This window comes from Ranitomeya imitator, chromosome 3 (assembly GCF_032444005.1).
Source record: "Ranitomeya imitator isolate aRanImi1 chromosome 3, aRanImi1.pri, whole genome shotgun sequence".
Taxonomy (NCBI): Eukaryota; Metazoa; Chordata; class Amphibia; order Anura; family Dendrobatidae; genus Ranitomeya; species Ranitomeya imitator.
Window position 1 is genome coordinate 223,438,105 of NC_091284.1, and position 17,743 is coordinate 223,455,847.

The 17,743-nt window shown below is 46.9% G+C and overlaps 1 protein-coding gene across 1 annotated transcript in view; it reads right to left on the reverse strand.

Annotated features, from left to right (window-relative positions):
• The window catches only part of ETNK2 (ethanolamine kinase 2), a 91,322-nt gene extending 77,224 nt beyond the window's left edge, over positions 1 to 14,098 (reverse strand). The window contains exon 1 of the mRNA XM_069756178.1: positions 13,860 to 14,098. Within this exon, the coding sequence (XP_069612279.1) occupies positions 13,860 to 13,985 (126 nt within the window). The 5' untranslated portion in view covers positions 13,986 to 14,098. The remainder of the gene's footprint in view (positions 1 to 13,859) is intronic.
• Between the last annotated feature and the right edge of the window lie 3,645 nt (positions 14,099 to 17,743).

Here is a 17,743-nt window from a genome sequence, read left to right on the forward strand (position 1 = left end):
GGATGGGGGTATTGAGGGGGCTGAAGTGGGGGAGGGGACCAGTAGGGGAGGGGGGACAGGGCAATGGTGGGTGAATGTGAGAGGATTGGGGTATTGTGAGGGCTGAGGTGGGTGAGGGGCATCAGGTCACTGGGGAGCTGATTATTAATGTTTTGTTAGGAGATTGTATGCACTCTATTAGATGAAAGGGAATGTTCCCACGGTCAGAAAACGCTGCGGGTTGGAAGCTGCGTACATCCACAGCATCCAACCCGCAGTGTCCAGATGTTACAGTATACGGGATGGGATTTGAAGAAATCCCATGTCCACTATGCGTGCACAGACGCCTTCGGATCACCTGCGGAGAAGGACATGAGGAACATCTTTCCAGACCACAGCATGTCAACTTGTCTTGCGGAAACGAGAGTCTCCGAAAGATAAATATCACCAATACTAGTTGCTGTCTGGGGGCTGAAGATGGGGAGGTAGGGGGATTTTGATACCAGCTGGGTCTTTTACGAGCATTAGTATAACAAGACCCCATATAGTAACCATGAACTGCATCACATTTAAAGGGAATCTGTCACCTCCCGGATGTATATGACCTATAATATGGGTATACAGGTGATAGAAATGTTACACTAGTCCTACCTGTATGCCTCATAATAATGGTCTTGTTGCTGAGAAATGTTATATTCAGACTGTATGCTAATGATTGGCCCTGGGGTGTGCGGTGCTGTAAGAAATCCCTGCCTCCTGTCTTCTTTATAATACTAACTCCCTCCCATGCACGTCAGTTACAGCCCTGGAATCCCTCGCCTGCGCCCTGCACTCCTTCAGAAATGCATACCTCATCTTCCCTTCTATGGAGACGGCTTTCAGGGATCTTCCGAGCAGGTGCTGGAGACTTCCGCTCCAGTGACCTCCAGTGAGCGCGCAGATAAGGTGCTCTCCTCACTTCCTCCCTGCATAGTCATCAACATGTACACATGGTTCCTAGCGATGACTGTGCAGGAAGGAAGTGGGGAGAGCACCTTATTGGCATGCACACCGGAGGTCACAGTGACTCGCCTGCGCAGAAGATCCCTGAATGCAGTGCCCATACAAGGGAGGAAGAGGTACAAACTGTGGTGACTCGCAGGTGCGGGATTCTGGCATCATAACGGACACTGATGGGAGGGGGTGGTATTATAATGAAGAGAGGAGGCAGGGATTTTTTCCACACACCGCACTCCCCAGAGCCTGGAAGAAATCATTAGCATAAGGAAAAAATATAAAATTTCTCAGCAACAAGACCATTAATATGAGGCAGACAGGTAGGACTAGTGTAACATTTCTAGAACCTGTATGCCCATAGTAATAGGTCACATATGTCCCGTGGGTGACAGATTTCCTTTAACCCCTTTACCACCAAGGGTGGTTTGCTGTTGTGAATTCCGCTCTTGGGCTCCCTCCGGTGGTTGTAAGTGGTACTTTTGTGAGTTCTGCTCTTGGGCTCCCTCCGGTGGTTTTAAGTGGAATGGCTGCTCCTTGGATTTAGCAGTCTGCAGCTGCTTCCACTGATTGTCTTTCTGCTCGGCTATTTATGCCTGGCTCTTCTCTTCAGCCAGTGCCACTTGTCAATGGTTCCTGGTTGGATTCACATCTCTCTTGGATTTCCCTGATATCCTGACCAGTTCTGCAAAGTTAAGTCCTTGCTTTGCTCTTTTCTGTCCACATGTTGTGGACTTATTCGTTCTGTGCATTCTATGTTTTGTCCAGCTTGTCAGTATGGATTAATTCAGTTAAGCTGGAAGCTCTGGGAAGCAGATTTACCCTCCACACCTTTAGTCAGGTGTGGAGACTTTTGTAAACTCTGTGTGGATTTTTGTAGTTTTTAATGCTGACCGCACAGTATTCTATCCTGTCCTATCTATCTAGCTAGACTGGCCTCCTGTGCTACATCCTGGTTTCATTCTGTGTATGTCTTTTCCCTCTCCACTCACAGTCATTACTTGTGGGGGGATATCTATCCTTTGGGGATTTTCTCTGAGGCAAGATAGTTTTCCTGTTTCTATCTTTAGGGGTAGTTAATTCTCAGGCTGTGACGAGGTGCCTAGGGAGTGACAGGAGCATCCCACGGCTACTTCTAGTGTTGTGTTGAGCTTAGGGACTGCGGTCAGTACAGGTACCACCTCCTTCAGAGCTCGTCTCATGTTGCTCCTAAACCACCAGTTCATAACAGTAAAAGTGGCCAAAAATGAATTAAATGCATCTCAAAAGAAGGTAAAAAAAAATTCTGAGTCATTTTTTTTTCTGTGCTCTGTTTTGTCTTTTTTTTCCCTCTTGATCTCTGGGTGGTTCAGGATTTATGTTCTGGCATGGATGTTCAGGGTTAGTTTTCTCGTGTGGATCAACTTGCTGCAAGAGTACAGAGTATCCAAGATTATGTTGTCCAGACTCCGGCTTTGGAGCCTAAAATTCCTACTCCTGATTTGTTTTTTGGGGACAGATCCAAGTTTTTGAACTTTAAAAATAACTGCAAATAGTTTTTTGCTTTGAAACCCCGTTCTTCTGGTGATCCCATTCAGCAAGTTAAAATCATCATATCCTTGCTGCGTGGTGACCCTCAGGACTGGGCATTCTCCCTTGAATCAGGGGATCCGGCATTGCTGAATGTAGACGCATTTTTTCAAGCGCTCGGATTATTGTATGACGAACCTAATTCTGTGGATCATGCAGAAAAAACCCTGTTGGCCCTGTGTCAAGGTCAGGAAGCGGCAGAATTATACTGCCAGAAATTTAGGAAATGGTCTGTGCTCACTAAATGGAATGAGGATGCTCTGGCTGCTATTTTCAGAAAAGGTCATTCTGAAGCCCTTAAAGATGTTATGGTGGGCTTCCCTACGCCTGCTGGTTTGAGCGAATCTATGTCTCTAGCCATTCAGATTGATCGGCGTCCGCGCGAGCGCAAAGCTGTGCACCATATGGCAGTGTCCTCTGAGCAGAGTCCTGAACCTATGCAATGTGATAAAATTTTGACTAGAACAGAACGGCAGGAATTCAAACGTCAGAATAGGCTGTGTTTTTACTGTGGTGATTCTGCTCATGTTATTTCTGATTGCCCTAAGCGTACTAAGAGGGTCGCTAGGTCTGTTACCATCAGTACTGTACAGCCTAAACTTCTTTTATCTGTGACCCTGATTTGCTCATTGTCGTCCTTTTCTGTCATGGCATTTGTGGATTCAGGCACTGCCCTGAACTTAATGGACTTAGAATTCGCCAGGCGCTGTGGTTTTTCCTTGCAGCCTTTGCAGAGCCCTATTCCTTTGAGGGGCATTGATGCTACACCATTGGCCAAGGATAAACCTCAGTACTGGACGCAGATGACCATGTACATGGCTCCAGCACATCAGGAAGATTGCCGTTTTCTGGTGTTGCATAACCTGCATGATGTTGTACTGGGTTTTCCATGGTTACAGGAACATAATCCGGTGCTGGATTGGAAAACTATGTCTGTGACTAGTTGGGGTTGTCAAGGGGTACATAGTGACGTTCCTTTGATGTCAATTTCCTCTTCCCCCTCTTCTGAGGTCCCTGAGTTTTTGTCGGATTTCCAGGATGTATTTGATGAGCCCAAGTCCAGTTCCCTTCCTCCACATAGGGACTGTGATTGTGCTATTAACTTGATTCCAGGTTGTAAGTTCCCTAAGGGCCGACTTTTCAATCTGTCTGTGCCAGAGCATGCCGCCATGCGGAGTTATGTTAAGGAATCTTTGGAGAAGGGGCATATTCGGCCATCTTCGTCACCATTGGGAACGGGTTTCTTTTTTGTTGCTAAGAAGGATGGCTCCTTGAGACCCTGTATAGATTATCGTCTTCTTAATAAGATCACGGTCAAATTCCAATACCCCTTGCCTTTGCTTTCTGATTTGTTTGCTCAGATTAAGGGGGCTAGTTGGTTTACTAAGATTGACCTTCGAGGGGCATATAATCTTGTTCGTATTAAACAGGGTGACGAATGGAAAACTGCATTTATTACGCCCGAAGGCCATTTTGAATACCTCGTGATGCCATTCGGGCTCTCTAATGCTCCATCTGTGTTCCAATCTTTCATGCATGATATCTTCCGCAATTATCTTGATAAATTCATGGTTGTATATTTGGATGATATTTTGATTTTTTCCGATGATTGGGAGTCTCATGTGAAGCAGGTCAGGATAGTATTCCAGATCCTTCGTGATAATGCTTTATTTGTGAAGGGGTCTAAGTGTCTATTCGGAGTTCAGAAGGTCTCTTTTTTGGGTTTTATTTCTTCTCATTCGTCTATGGAAATGGATCCTGTTAAGGTCCAAGCTATTCATGACTGGATCCAACCCACATCTGTGAAGGGTCTTCAAAAATTTTTGGGCTTTGCTAATTTCTATCGCCGTTTCATTGCCAACTTTTCCAGTGTGGTTAAGCCCCTTACTGATTTGACGAAGAAAGGCGCTGATGTGACGAATTGGTCCTCTGCGGCTGTTGAGGCCTTTCAGGAGCTTAAACGCCGATTTACTTCTGCCCCTGTGTTGCGTCAGCCAGATGTTTCTCTTCCTTTTCAGGTTAAAGTTGACGCTTCTGAGATTGGGGCAGGGGCCGTTTTGTCTCAGAGGGAGTCTGATGGTTCTTTGATTAAACCGTGTGCTTTTTTTTTCCCAGAAAGTTTTCGCCTGCGGAACGCAATTATGATGTCGGCAATCGGGAGTTGTTGGCTATGAAGTGGGCGTTTGAGGAGTGGCGACATTGGCTTGAGGGAGCTAAGCACCGCGTTGTGGTCTTGACTGATCATAAGAATCTGATTTACCTCGAGTCGGCCAAGCGGCTGAATCCTAGACAGGCTCGATGGTCCCTGTTTTTCTCCCGTTTTGATTTTGTGGTCTCGTATCTTCCGCGATCTAAGAATGTTAAGGCTGATGCCCTCTCTAGGAGTTTTTTGCCTGATTCTCCTGGAGTCCTTGAGCCGATTGGCATTCTTAAGGAAGGGGTGATTCTTTCTGCCATCTCCCCTGATTTGCGGCGGGTGCTTCGGGAATTTCAAGCTGATAAGCCTGACCGCTGTCCAGTGGGGAAGCTGTTTGTTCCTGATAGATGGACAAGTAAGGTAATTTCTGAGGTTCATTGTTCTGTGTTGGCTGGTCATCCTGGGATTTTTGGTACCAGAGATTTGGTTGCTAGGTCCTTTTGGTGGCCTTCCTTGTCGCGCAATGTGCGTGCTTTTGTGCAGTCCTGTGGGACTTGCGCCCGGGCCAAGCCTTGCAGATCCCGCGCTAGTGGGTTGCTTTTGCCTTTGTCGGTCCCTGAGAGGCCCTGGACACATATTTCCATGGATTTTATTTCGGATCTTCCTGTTTCCCAGAAGATGTCTGTTATCTGGGTTGTTTGTGACCGGTTCTCTAAAATGGTCCATCTGGTACCTTTGCCTAAGTTGCCTTCCTCCTCAGATTTGGTTCCATAGTTTTTTCAGCATGTGGTTCGTTTGCATGGCATTCCGGAGAATATTGTGTCTGACAGAGGTTCTCAGTTTGTCTCTAGGTTTTGGCGGGCCTTTTGTGCTAGGATGGGCATTGATTTGTCTTTTTCTTCGGCGTTTCATCCTCAGACTAATGGCCAAACTGAGCGAACTAATCAGACCTTGGAAACCTATTTGAGATGCTTTGTGTCTGCTGATCAGGATGATCGGGTGGCTTTCTTGCCGTTGGCCGAGTTTGCCCTTAATAACAGGGCTAGTTCGGCTACTTTGGTTTCACCTTTCTTTTGTAATTTTGGTTTTCATCCTCGTTTTTCTTCGGGGCAGGTTGAGCCTTCTGATTGTCCTGGTGTGGATTCTGTGGTGGACAGGCTGCAGCAGATTTGGACTCATGTGGTGGACAATTTGACATTGTCTCAGGAAAAGGCTCAACGTTTTGCTAACCGCCATCGGTGTGTTGGTCCCCGGCTTCGTGTGGGGGATTTGGTTTGGTTGTCTTCTCGTCATGTTCCTATGAAGGTTTCTTCCCCTAAGTTTAAGCCTCAGTTTATTGGTCCTTATAAGATTTCTGAAATTATCAATCCGGTGTCTTTTCGTTTGGCTCTTCCAGCCTCTTTTGCCATTCATAATGTTTTCCATAGATCTTTGTTGCGGAGATATGTGCTGCCCGTTGTTCCCTCGGTTGATCCTCCTGCCCCGGTGTTGGTTGAGGGAGAGTTGGAATATGAGGTTGAGAAAATTTTGGATTCTCGTTTTTCGAGGCGGAGGCTTCAGTATCTTGTCAAGTGGAAGTGTTATGGCCAGGAGGATAATTCTTGGGTTGTTGCCTCCGATGTCCATGCCGCCGATTTGGTTCGTGCTTTTCACTTGGCTCGTCCTGATCGGCCTGGGGGCTCTGGTGAGGGTTCGGTGACCCCTCCTCAAAGGGGGGGGGTACTGTTGTGAATTCCGCTCTTGGGCTCCCTCCGGTGGTTGTAAGTGGCACTTTTGTGAGTTCTGCTCTTGGGCTCCCTCCGGTGGTTTTAAGTGGAATGGCTGCTCCTTGGATTTAGCAGTCTGCAGCTGCTTCCACTGATTGTCTTTCTGCTCGGCTATTTATGCCTGGCTCTTCTCTTCAGCCAGTGCCACTTGTCAATGGTTCCTGGTTGGATTCACATCTCTCTTGGATTTCCCTGATATCCAAACCAGTTCTGCAAAGTTAAGTCCTTGCTTTGCTCTTTTCTGTCCACATGTTGTGGACTTATTCGTTCTGTGCATTCTATGTTTTGTCCAGCTTGTCAGTATGGATTAATTCAGTTAAGCTGGAAGCTCTGGGAAGCAGATTTACGCTCCACACCTTTAGTCAGGTGTGGAGACTTTTGTAAACTCTGTGTGGATTTTTGTAGTTTTTAATACTGACCGCACAGTATTCTATCCTGTCCTATCTATCTAGCTAGACTGGCCTCCTGTGCTACATCCTGGTTTCATTCTGTGTGTGTCTTTTCCCTCTCCACTCACAGTCATTACTTGTGGAGGGCTATCTATCCTTTGGGGATTTTCTCTGAGGCAAGATAGTTTTCCTGTTTCTATCTTTAGGGGTAGTTAATTCTCAGGCTGTGATGAGGTGCCTAGGGAGTGACAGGAGCATCCCACGGCTACTTCTAGTGTTGTGTTGAGCTTAGGGACTGCAGTCAGTACAGGTACCACCTCCTTCAGAGCTCGTCCCATGTTGCTCCTAAACCACCAGTTCATAACATTTTACACGTTAATGACCGGTCCAATTTTTACAATTCTGACCATTGTCCCTTTATGAGGTTATAACTCTGGAACGCTTCAACGGATCCCAGTGATTCTGACATTGTTTTCTCGTGACATATTGTACTTCATGATAGTGGTAAAATTTCTTTGATATTACCTGCGTTTATTTATGAAAAAAATGGAAATTTGGCAAAAATTTTGAAAATTTTGCAATTTTCCAACTTTGAATTTTTATGCAATTAAATCACAGAGATATATCACACAAAATACTTAATAAGTAACATTTCCCACATGTCTACTTTACATCAGCACAATTTTGGAAACAAATTTTTTTTTTGTTAGGGAGTTATAAGGGTTAAAAGTTGACCAGCAATTTCTCATTTTTACAACACCATTTTTTTTAGGGACCACATCTCATTTGAAGTCATTTTGAGGGGTCTATATGATAGAAAATACCCAAGTGTGACACCATTCTAAAAACTGCACCCCTCAAGGTGCTCAAAACCATATGCAAGAAGTTCATTAACGCTTCTGGTGCTTCACAGCAATTTTTGGAATGTTTAAATAAAAATGAACATTTAACTTTTTTTCACAAAAAAATTACTTCAGCTCCAATTTGTTTTATTTTACCAAGGGTAACAGGAGAAAATGGACCCCAATTGTTGTTGTACAATTTGTCCTGAGTACACCGATACCCCATATGTGGGGGTAAACCACTGTTTGGGCGCATGGGAGAGCTCGGAAGGGAAGGAGCGCCATTTGACTTTTCAATGCAAAATTGACTGGAATCGAGATGGGACACCATGTTGCGTTTGGAGAGCCCCTGATGTGCCTAAACATTGAAACCCCCCACAAGTGACACCATTTTGGAAAGTAGACCTCCTAAGGAACGTATCTAGATGTGTGGTGAGCACTTTGACCCACCAAGTGCTTTACAGAAGTTTATAATGCAGAGCCGTAAAAATAAAACAAAAATTTTTTCCACAAAAATTATTTTTAGCCCCCAGTTTTGTATTTTCCCGAGGGTAACAGGAGAAATTGGACCCCAAAAGTTGTTGTCCAATTTGTCCTGAATGCGCTGATACCCCATATGTGGGGGGGAACCACTGTTTGGGCGCATGGGATGGCTCGGAAGGGAAGGAGCACCATTTGGAATGCAGACTTAGATGGAATGGTCTGCAGGTGTCACATTGCGTTTGCAGAGCCCCTAATGTACCTAAGCAGTAGAAATCTCCCACAAGTGACACCATTTTGGAAAGTAGACCCCCTAAGGAACTTATCTAGATGTGTGGTGAGCGCTTTGACCCACCAAGGGCTTCACAGAAGTTTATAATGCAGAGCCGTAAAAATAAAAAATTAAAACTTTCCACAAATTATTTTTTAGCCCCCAGTTTTGTATTTTCCTGAGGGTAAGAGGAGAAATTCGACCCCAAAAGTTGTTGTCCAATTTGTCCTGAGTATGCTGATACCCCATATGTGGGGGGGAACCACCGTTTGGGCGCATGGGAGGGCTCGGAAGGGAAGGAGCGCCATTTGGAATGCAGACTTAGAGAATGGTCTGCAGGCGTCACATTGCGTTTGCAGAGCCCCTAATGTACCTAAACAGTAGAAACCCCCCACAAGTGACCCAATATTGGAAACTAGATCCCACAAGGAACTTATTTAGATGTGTTGTGAGAACTTTGAGCCCCCAAGTGTTTCACTACAGTTTATAACGCAGAGCCTTGAAAATAAAAAATTCCTTTTTTTTTCCACAAAAATTCTTTTTTTAGCCCTCAGTTTTGTATTTTCCCAAGGGTAACAGGAGAAATTGGACCCCAAAAGTTGTCCTATTTGTCCTGAGTATGCTGATATCCCATATGTTGGGGTAATCCCCTGTTTGGGAACACGGGAGAGCTCGGAAGGGAAGGAGCACTGTCTTACTTTTTCAACGCAGAATTGGCTGGAATTGAGACTGGACGCCATGTCGCGTTTGGAGAGCCCCTGATGTGCCTGAACAGTGGAAACCCCCCAAATTATAACTGAAACCCTAATCCAAACACACCCCTAACCCTAATCCCAACAGTAACCCTAACAACACCTCTAACCCTGACACACCCCTAACCCTAATCCCAACCCTATTCCCAACCGTAAATGTAATCTAAACCCTAACCGTAACTTTAGCCCCAACCCTAACTTTAGCCCCAACCCTAACTGTAGCCTTAACCCTAGCCCCAACCCTAACCCTTGCCCTAACCGTAGCCCTAACCCTATCCCTAACCCTAGCCCTAATGGGAAAATGGAAATAAATAATTTTTTAAAATTTTTCCCCAACTAAGGGGGTGATGAAGGGGGGTTTGATTTACTTTTATAGCGGGTTATTTAGCGGATTTTTATGATTGGCAGCCGTCACACACTGAAAGACGCTTTTTATTGCAAAAAATATTTTTTGCGTTACCACATTTTGAGAGCTATAATTCTTCCACATTTTGGTCCACACATTCATGTGAGGTCTTGTTTTTTGCGGGACGAGTTTACGTTTTTATTGGTAACATTTTCGGGCACATGACATTTTTTGATCGCTTTTTATTCCGATTTTTGTGAGGCAGAATGACCAAAAACCAGCTATTCATGAATTTCTTTTGGGGGAGGCGTTTATACCGTTCCGCGTTTGGTAAAATTGATGAAGCAGTTTTATTCTTCGGGTAAGTACAATTACAGCGATATCTCATTTATATCATTTTTTTATGTTTTGGCGCTTTCATACCATAAAAACTATTTTACAGAAAAAAATAATTATTTTTGCATCGCTTTATTCTGAGGACTATAACTTTTTTACTTTTTTGCTGATGATGTTGTATGGTGGCTCATTTTTTGCGGCACAAGATGACGTTTTCAGCGGTATCATGGTTATTTATATCCGTCTTTTTGATCGTGTGTTATTCCACTTTTTGTTCGTCGGTATGATAATAAAGCATTGTTTTTTGCCTCTTTTTTTCTTTTCTTACGGTGTTTACTGAAGGGGTTAACTAGTGGGCCAGTTTTATAGGTCGGGTCGTTACTGACGCGGCGATGCTAAATATGTGTACTTGTATTGTTTTTTTTTATTTAGATAAAGAAATGTATTTATGGGAATAATATTTTTTTTTTTTTTCATTATTTAGGAATTTTTTTTTTTTTTTTTTACACATTTGGAAAAATTTGTATTTACTTTTTTACTTTGTCCCGGGGGGGACATCACAGATCGGTGATCTGACAGTTTGCACAGCACTCTGTCAGATCACCGATCTGACTTACAGCAGTGCAGGCTTACCAAGCGCCTACTCTGAGCAGGCACTTGGTAAGCCACCTCCCTCCCTGCAGGACCCGGATGCCGCGGCCATTTTGGATCCGGGCCTGCTACAGGGAGGGAGGTAGGGAGACCCTCGCAGCAACGCGATCACATCGCGTTGCTGCGGGGGTCTCAGGGAAGCCCGCAGGGAGCCCCCTCCCTGCGGATGCTTCCTTATACCGCTGGCACATCGCGATCATGTTTGATCGCGGTGTGCCAGGGGTTAATGTGCCGGGGGCGGTCTGTGACCGCTCCTGGCACATAGTGCCGGATGTCAGCTGCGATAGGCAGCTGACACCTGGCCGCGATCGGCCGCGCTCCCCCCGTGAGCGCTGCCGATCGCATATGACATACTATCCCGTCGGTGGTCATACGGGCCCACCCCACCTCGACGGGATAGTACGTCTAATGTCAGAAAGGGGTTAAAGCACCTTAAAATCCAATACCTCTACCGATTGTCTGATACTCATCTTTTGGTGTTTTCATCCGTTTTTGCTGCCGCTCGGCTCCATCTTTTCCAGTTTGTGACCTGTCCGCTGCTCCAGTGTTTCATAGAGCGGTGCAGAGGTCTCTAATCAATGTAAGTCTATGAAAGTCTCTTTCTGGCCTCATTCTGTCTTTAATATACTTTCATTGAGTGCTTGTGACGTAGCTTCTAACTTCTGGCCAGTCAGAAGCTGCACTCACAACTTTGAGCCGTGGGACTGGAGCGGTGCTAAAACACGGTGAATACGCCGGAGGATGAGTATGTGACTGAGGCAGGGGACTTGCGCTTAAAGCATCACTCCAGTGGTGAAAATAAAACACTGAAGTGGCGCTTTAATAATAAGCAATTTATTGTTATAAAGTTAATAAAGGTTTGGAATAAATGTCTGCAGTCACTTTATGTGACTGCAGACTGCCAAATCATGACAGGGAGCGCCGGCTGCATGAGCCCCCAATGTCACTGGCGTCATGTGAACACGTTTGCCATGTGCATGTGTCCACTAGAAAGGTTTGCCTTCTCTCATTAGAGCCTGCTCAAATCTGTGATACTGGGGCCATTATTACTGTACATGGGGGGACTCAGGAGACATTATTAAATGTTAAGTGGGCACTTAAGCATTATTGTTACAGGGGCCCTCAGAGTATTGCCACCATCAAGGTTGCATATGGGATATTATGATTTTTTTAGGGACAAAATGTGGAGGGCACTAGAACAGGGTATTAATATTTACTAGGGAGGAATTTTACTATCTAGAGAGCACAAACGTGGCATTATTATTACTATGTAAAGGGCACAGTGGTGGCAGTATTATGTATAGGCGGTAAGAGGAGCCGTTATTGTACCACACAGCAGGTGCTGTAGGACACATACGGCAGCAGCGGCTCAGCATTGGGGTATCGGGTGCTGTGGGACACATACGGCAGCAGTGGCTCAGCATTGGGGTATCGGGTGCTGTAGGACACACATGGCAGCAGCGGCTCAGTATTGGGGTATCGGGTGCTGTGGGACACATACGGCAGCAGCGGCTCAGCATTGGGGTATCGGGTGCTGTAGGACACACATGGCAGCAGCGGCTCAGTATTGGGGTATCAGGTGCAGTAATAGGGACCCATACGGCTGCAGCGGCTCAGTATTGGGGTATCAGGTGCAGTAATAGGAACACATACGGCAGCAGAGGCTCAGTATTGGGGTATCAGGTGCTGTAGGACACATACGGCAGCAGCGGCTCAGTATTGGGATATCAGGTGCTGTAGGACACATACGGCACCAGCGGCTCAGTATTGGGGTATCAGGTGCTGTAGGATACACATGGCAGCAGCGGCTCAGCATTGGGGTATCAGGTGCTGTAGGACACATACGGCAGCAGCGGCTCAGTATTGGGGTATCAGGTGCAGTAATAGGGACCCATACGGCAGCAGCGGCTCAGCATTGGGGTATCAGGTGCAGTAATAGGGACACATACGGCAGCAGCAGCTCAGCATTGGGGTATCAGGTGCTGTAGGACACATACGGCAGCAGCGGCTCAGTATTGGGGTATCAGGTGCAGTAATAGGGACCCATACGGCAGCAGCAGCTCAGTATTGGGGTATCGGGTGCTGTAGGTCACATACGGCAGCAGCGGCTCAGTATTGGGGTATCAGGTGCTGTAGGACACATATGGCAGCAGCGGCTCAGTATTGGGGTATCAGGTGCCGTAGGACACATATGGCAGCAGCGGCTCAGTATTGGGGTATCAGGTGCAGTAATAGGGACACATATGGCAGCAGCGGCTCAGTATTGGGCTATCAGGTGCAGTAATAGGGACACATACGGCAGCAGCGGCTAAGTATTGGGCTATCAGGTGCTGTAGGACACATACGGCAGCAGCGGCTCAGTATTGGGGTATCAGGTGCTGTAGGACACATACGGCAGCAGCGGCTCAGCATTGGGGTATCAGCAGAATGAGTAGTTTGCACAGGCTGGGCACAGACATGGACGGTGCAGGAAATGTGACAAGTTAGTGTTGTTGATGTATTCTCTGCAGACAAGTCCTGGCTGGAGAAATTGTCATGTCGGTCTGGGCCAGATGGAAAAGACAGGAAAAGTGAATGACTCCATAAGAAGGAACATCAGCTGTAAGTCGCCATCTATAACTGTACTGTGAGGTCTTATATGGTCTCCACATAGTAATGTCAGTGTTCCTATACAGATGTCATTTCAGTCACAGTGCGGTCATCTACTGATGTTCCCCTATGCTCACAATTCGGGTGAACCCTAGCTACGCCTCTGCGGACAGCCTGCCCATGGGAATGCCCTGCTGGCGGTAGGTGGGTGCGGGGTTGTCAGCAGCGGACTATGCTGATCATATGTAGATGGTCAGCAGCAGGGGATCACATTAAATCGGGATCCATAACAGCCACCTCCTTTCAGTGAGTGGAGCCAATGGACCAGGAAGAGCCGGACAGCCCACCACTATATAATCACTGAGTGTCACTTTAAGTATATGGGGAAAAGGAAGCATTGCATTATCTTTCATGCAAAATTGTTTTTCAGTCCCAAAGTTGAAAATAAAAAATAATATAAACACTTCCCCAAAAGTGCACAACCCCCTGAGGTAAGGGCACAGAGATGCGACCCCCCCCCCCAGCTGCAGCCCCCTGCCTGTGACGTCACGGGCGCGCACGCAGCGCAGGTGTCGGGCGCACGGGGCGGGGCTAAGCCGGACACGTGGGCGGAGTCAGGGGCCGTGCTACTGCCAGTGACACTTGTGACAGCTGACTGGTATCCTGCCGCGGGCTCCGGCATACAGCGCACACCTGGCTGCAGGCCTGCTGGGAGTCGTAGTCCCGGCGCATCACTACAGCACGAGAGGCTGCCATTACCTTAGTCTGCACATGTCGGGGATCCCAGTCAGGTCTCAGCTCCCGGATAAGGCTCAGGGCGCCAGGAATGACGTTCTGTTCATCCACAGCAATGCTGAGAGCGCGCACCGTGGAGCTGTCACCCATCCCCTGCTCGCTGTGAGACCTGGGCCCCCTCCACAGGTGGGAAATACCCACTGGAGGGGGAGTGGGCCGGCACTTGCCACCCAGTGTCACCCTTCCCTGTGTGTGTGAGGGAGGAGAGTGAGTGCAGGAACCAGATAGCGCCGGGCTCCCCCTGCTGGCTGCTATGTGCACTGACTGCAGGACCAAGATGGTCTCCGTCAGCCAGAGCAGCAGTGAGGGCACAGCTCAGTCACCTAGTGGGCGCTACATACCTGCTCCATATAGTGAGCGTCCCCTACTGGTCATACCCTGCATCAGCACAGCTTCCATCCTAAAACATCATGGCCACTTGACAAATAAGTGACCCCACAGCAAAATGTAGTGAGCACAACAGCACCCTCAGTACCTGCTGCACTATGACTAGGTGCAGGATGGTATTTTACCAAGGAACTAGGTGGCCCGATTCTAATGCATCTGGTATTCTAGAATATGCATGTCCACGTAATATATTGCCCAGCGACGTAGTATATTGCCCAGCCACGTAGTATATTGCCCAGCCACGTAGTATATTGCCCAGTGACGTAGTATATTGCCCAGCCATGTAGTATATTGCCCAGTGACGTACTATATTGCCCAGCCACGTAGTATATTGCCCAGTGACGTAGTATATTGCCCAGCCACGTAGTATATTGCCCAGTGACGTAGTATATTGCCCAGTGACGTAGTATATTGCCCAGTGACGTATATTGTCCAGCGACGTAATATGTTGCCCAGCCATGTACTATATTGCCCAGCAACATAGTATATTATTGCCCAGCCCACGTAGTATATTGCCCAGCGACGTAGTATATTGCCCAGCGACGTAGTATATTGCCCAGTCACGTAGTATATTGCCCAGCCACGTAGTATATTGCCCAGCCACGTAGTATATTGCCCAGCGACGTAGTATATTGCCCAGCGACGTAGTATATTGCCCAGTTACGTAGTATATTGCCCAGCCACGTAGTATATTGCCCAGTCACGTAGTATATTGCCCAGCGACGTAGTATATTGCCCAGCCACGTAGTATATTGCCCAGCGACGTAGTATATTGCCCAGCCACGTAGTATATTGCCCAGTCACGTAGTATATTGCCCAGCGACGTAGTATATTGCCCAGTGATGTAGTATATTGCCCAGTGACGTAGTATATTGCCCAGTGACGTAGTATATTGCCCAGTGACGTATATTGTCCAGCGACGTAATATGTTGCCCAGCCATGTACTATATTGCCCAGCAACATAGTATATTATTGCCCAGCCCACGTAGTATATTGCCCAGCGACGTAGTATATTGCCCAGTCACGTAGTATATTGCCCAGCCACGTAGTATATTGCCCAGCGACGTAGTATATTGCCCAGCGACGTAGTATATTGCCCAGTCACGTAGTATATTGCCCAGCCACGTAGTATATTGCCCAGTCACGTAGTATATTGCCCAGCGACGTAGTATATTGCCCAGCCACGTAGTATATTGCCCAGCGACGTAGTATATTGCCCAGCCACGTAGTATATTGCCCAGTCACGTAGTATATTGCCCAGCGACGTAGTATATTGCCCAGTGATGTAGTATATTGCCCAGTGACGTAGTATATTGCCCAGTGACGTAGTATATTGCCCAGCGACGTAGTATATTGCCCAGTCACGTAGTATATTGCCCAGCCACGTAGTATATTGCCCAGCCACGTAGTATATTGCCCAGCGACGTAGTATATTGCACAGCCCACGTAGTATATTGCCCAGCCAAGTAGTATATTGCCCAGTCACGTAGTATATTGGCCAGTCACGTAGTATATAGCCCAGCCACGTAGTATATTGCCCAGTCACATAGTATATTGCCCAGTCACGTAGTACATTTGCCCAGCCACGTAGTATATTGCCCAGCCACGTAGTATATTGCCCAGCCACGTAGTATATTGCACAGCCCACGTAGTATATTGCCCAGCCACGTAGTATATTGGCCAGTCACGTTGTATATAGCCCAGCCACGTAGTATATTGCCCAGTCACGTAGTATATTGTCCAGCCACGTAGTATATTGGCCAGTCACGTTGTATATAGCCCAGCCACGTAGTATATTGCCCAGCCACGTAGTATATTGTCCAGCCACGTAGTATATTGCCCAGTGACGTAGTATATTGCCAAGTCACGTAGTATATTGCCCAGTCACGTAGTATACAACAGAGCCACGTAGTATATTGCACAGCGACATAGTATACAACACAGAGCCACGTAGTATATTGCCCAGTGACGTAGTATGCAGCACAGAGCCACGTAGAATATGTCACAGGTTAAAAAATAAACATACCTAACGATCCGAGGGCCCCTTGTAGTTTAACATACTCACCATTCTTGTCGCTGCTCCTCAGCATCCCGTCTCTCCACCTCCTGGGATCCAACTGCGCTGTGTCGATGGGCGCGCGGCTGCCGCCATCTTCCACTCCCAGGATGCTTTGCGAAATTACCCAGATGACTTAGCGGTCTCGCGAGACCGCTATGTCTTCTGGGTAATTTCGCAATGCATCGCTGGGAAAGGAAGATGGTGGCAGGCGCGAGCGGACAACGGAGGGTGAGTATAGCAGGAGAGTATGCGGGGAGTATGGAGCGGAGCGCCGGGGACACTGACTGCGGGGAGTAAGGAGTGGCCATTTTCTTCCGGACTGTGCCCGTCGCTGATTGGTCGCGGCAGCCATGACAGGCAGCTGGCGAGACCAGTCAGCGAATGAATAACCGTGACAGAAGGACAGAGAGATGGAAGTGACCCTTAGACAATTATATAGTAGATGTGGAAATGAAACGTTATACACAATGTATGTAGATAATGCCGCCATATTGTACACATCAGCAATGTGACTATACATATGATGCCACGCACAAATAATAGGCACATATAAAGTCCGGCTGAGGCCTGAGTGCAGAGCTGGCCGTAGCTTTGCTTGGTTCTCTGCACAGAGAGGTTAGCCTAGGAGAAACAGTAAATTCACAGACTATACACAGACAATCATTGTTTATTGGGATTAATTAAAATGCAAAAGAGGACCAAATCGTGACAAAATGAAAAAAACACAAAAAAATCCTCAGCCAAAGATACTACATCCAAGCTATGACAAGGCTATTAATCCAGGTGGGGGGCAGTGACCCTATATTAATCCCTAACCTGATCCCTACCTGTCAGCGGAGGTTGGCACCCTCTTTAAGGCAATTTGCGCCCCTCTCCAGGACGGCTCTCCCTGAGGGTCCCCTTGTGTGACATGAAGATAAAGGGGAGAGAGCGAAGCTAAGCAAGTCTCTGATTAGGTATTAAAGCCTCGACCACTGGACAATGGTACAGACAGCACAGGTATGGGCAAGTGGCATATGTATGCTTAATATATACGTGATCTCAGTAATTCCAAACAATGAATGTAGGAGATTATCCATAGGTGCCGGATCATATCCTGATCAGCCTAAGGTGCTGAATGGCAACTGACAAAGCTGGAATATGCACCCACTGTTCTCACTGACAGATCATATATATCAGAATGACGTGCAAGGAAATGTCTAAAAAATGCAGAGTATGCAGCACTTGACATGTTTCCACTTAGAATAGGCTCATACAAATGCCGTTCATTAAGAAAAAAAGAACAAGGTTTAGATCACTTAGCTCATATCATAGAATGTTAGATTTGAAAGGGAGGTCCAGGGTCATCGTGTCCCACCCCCTGCTCAGAAGAAGTTGATGGCCTCAGTACAGTGCATTCTGC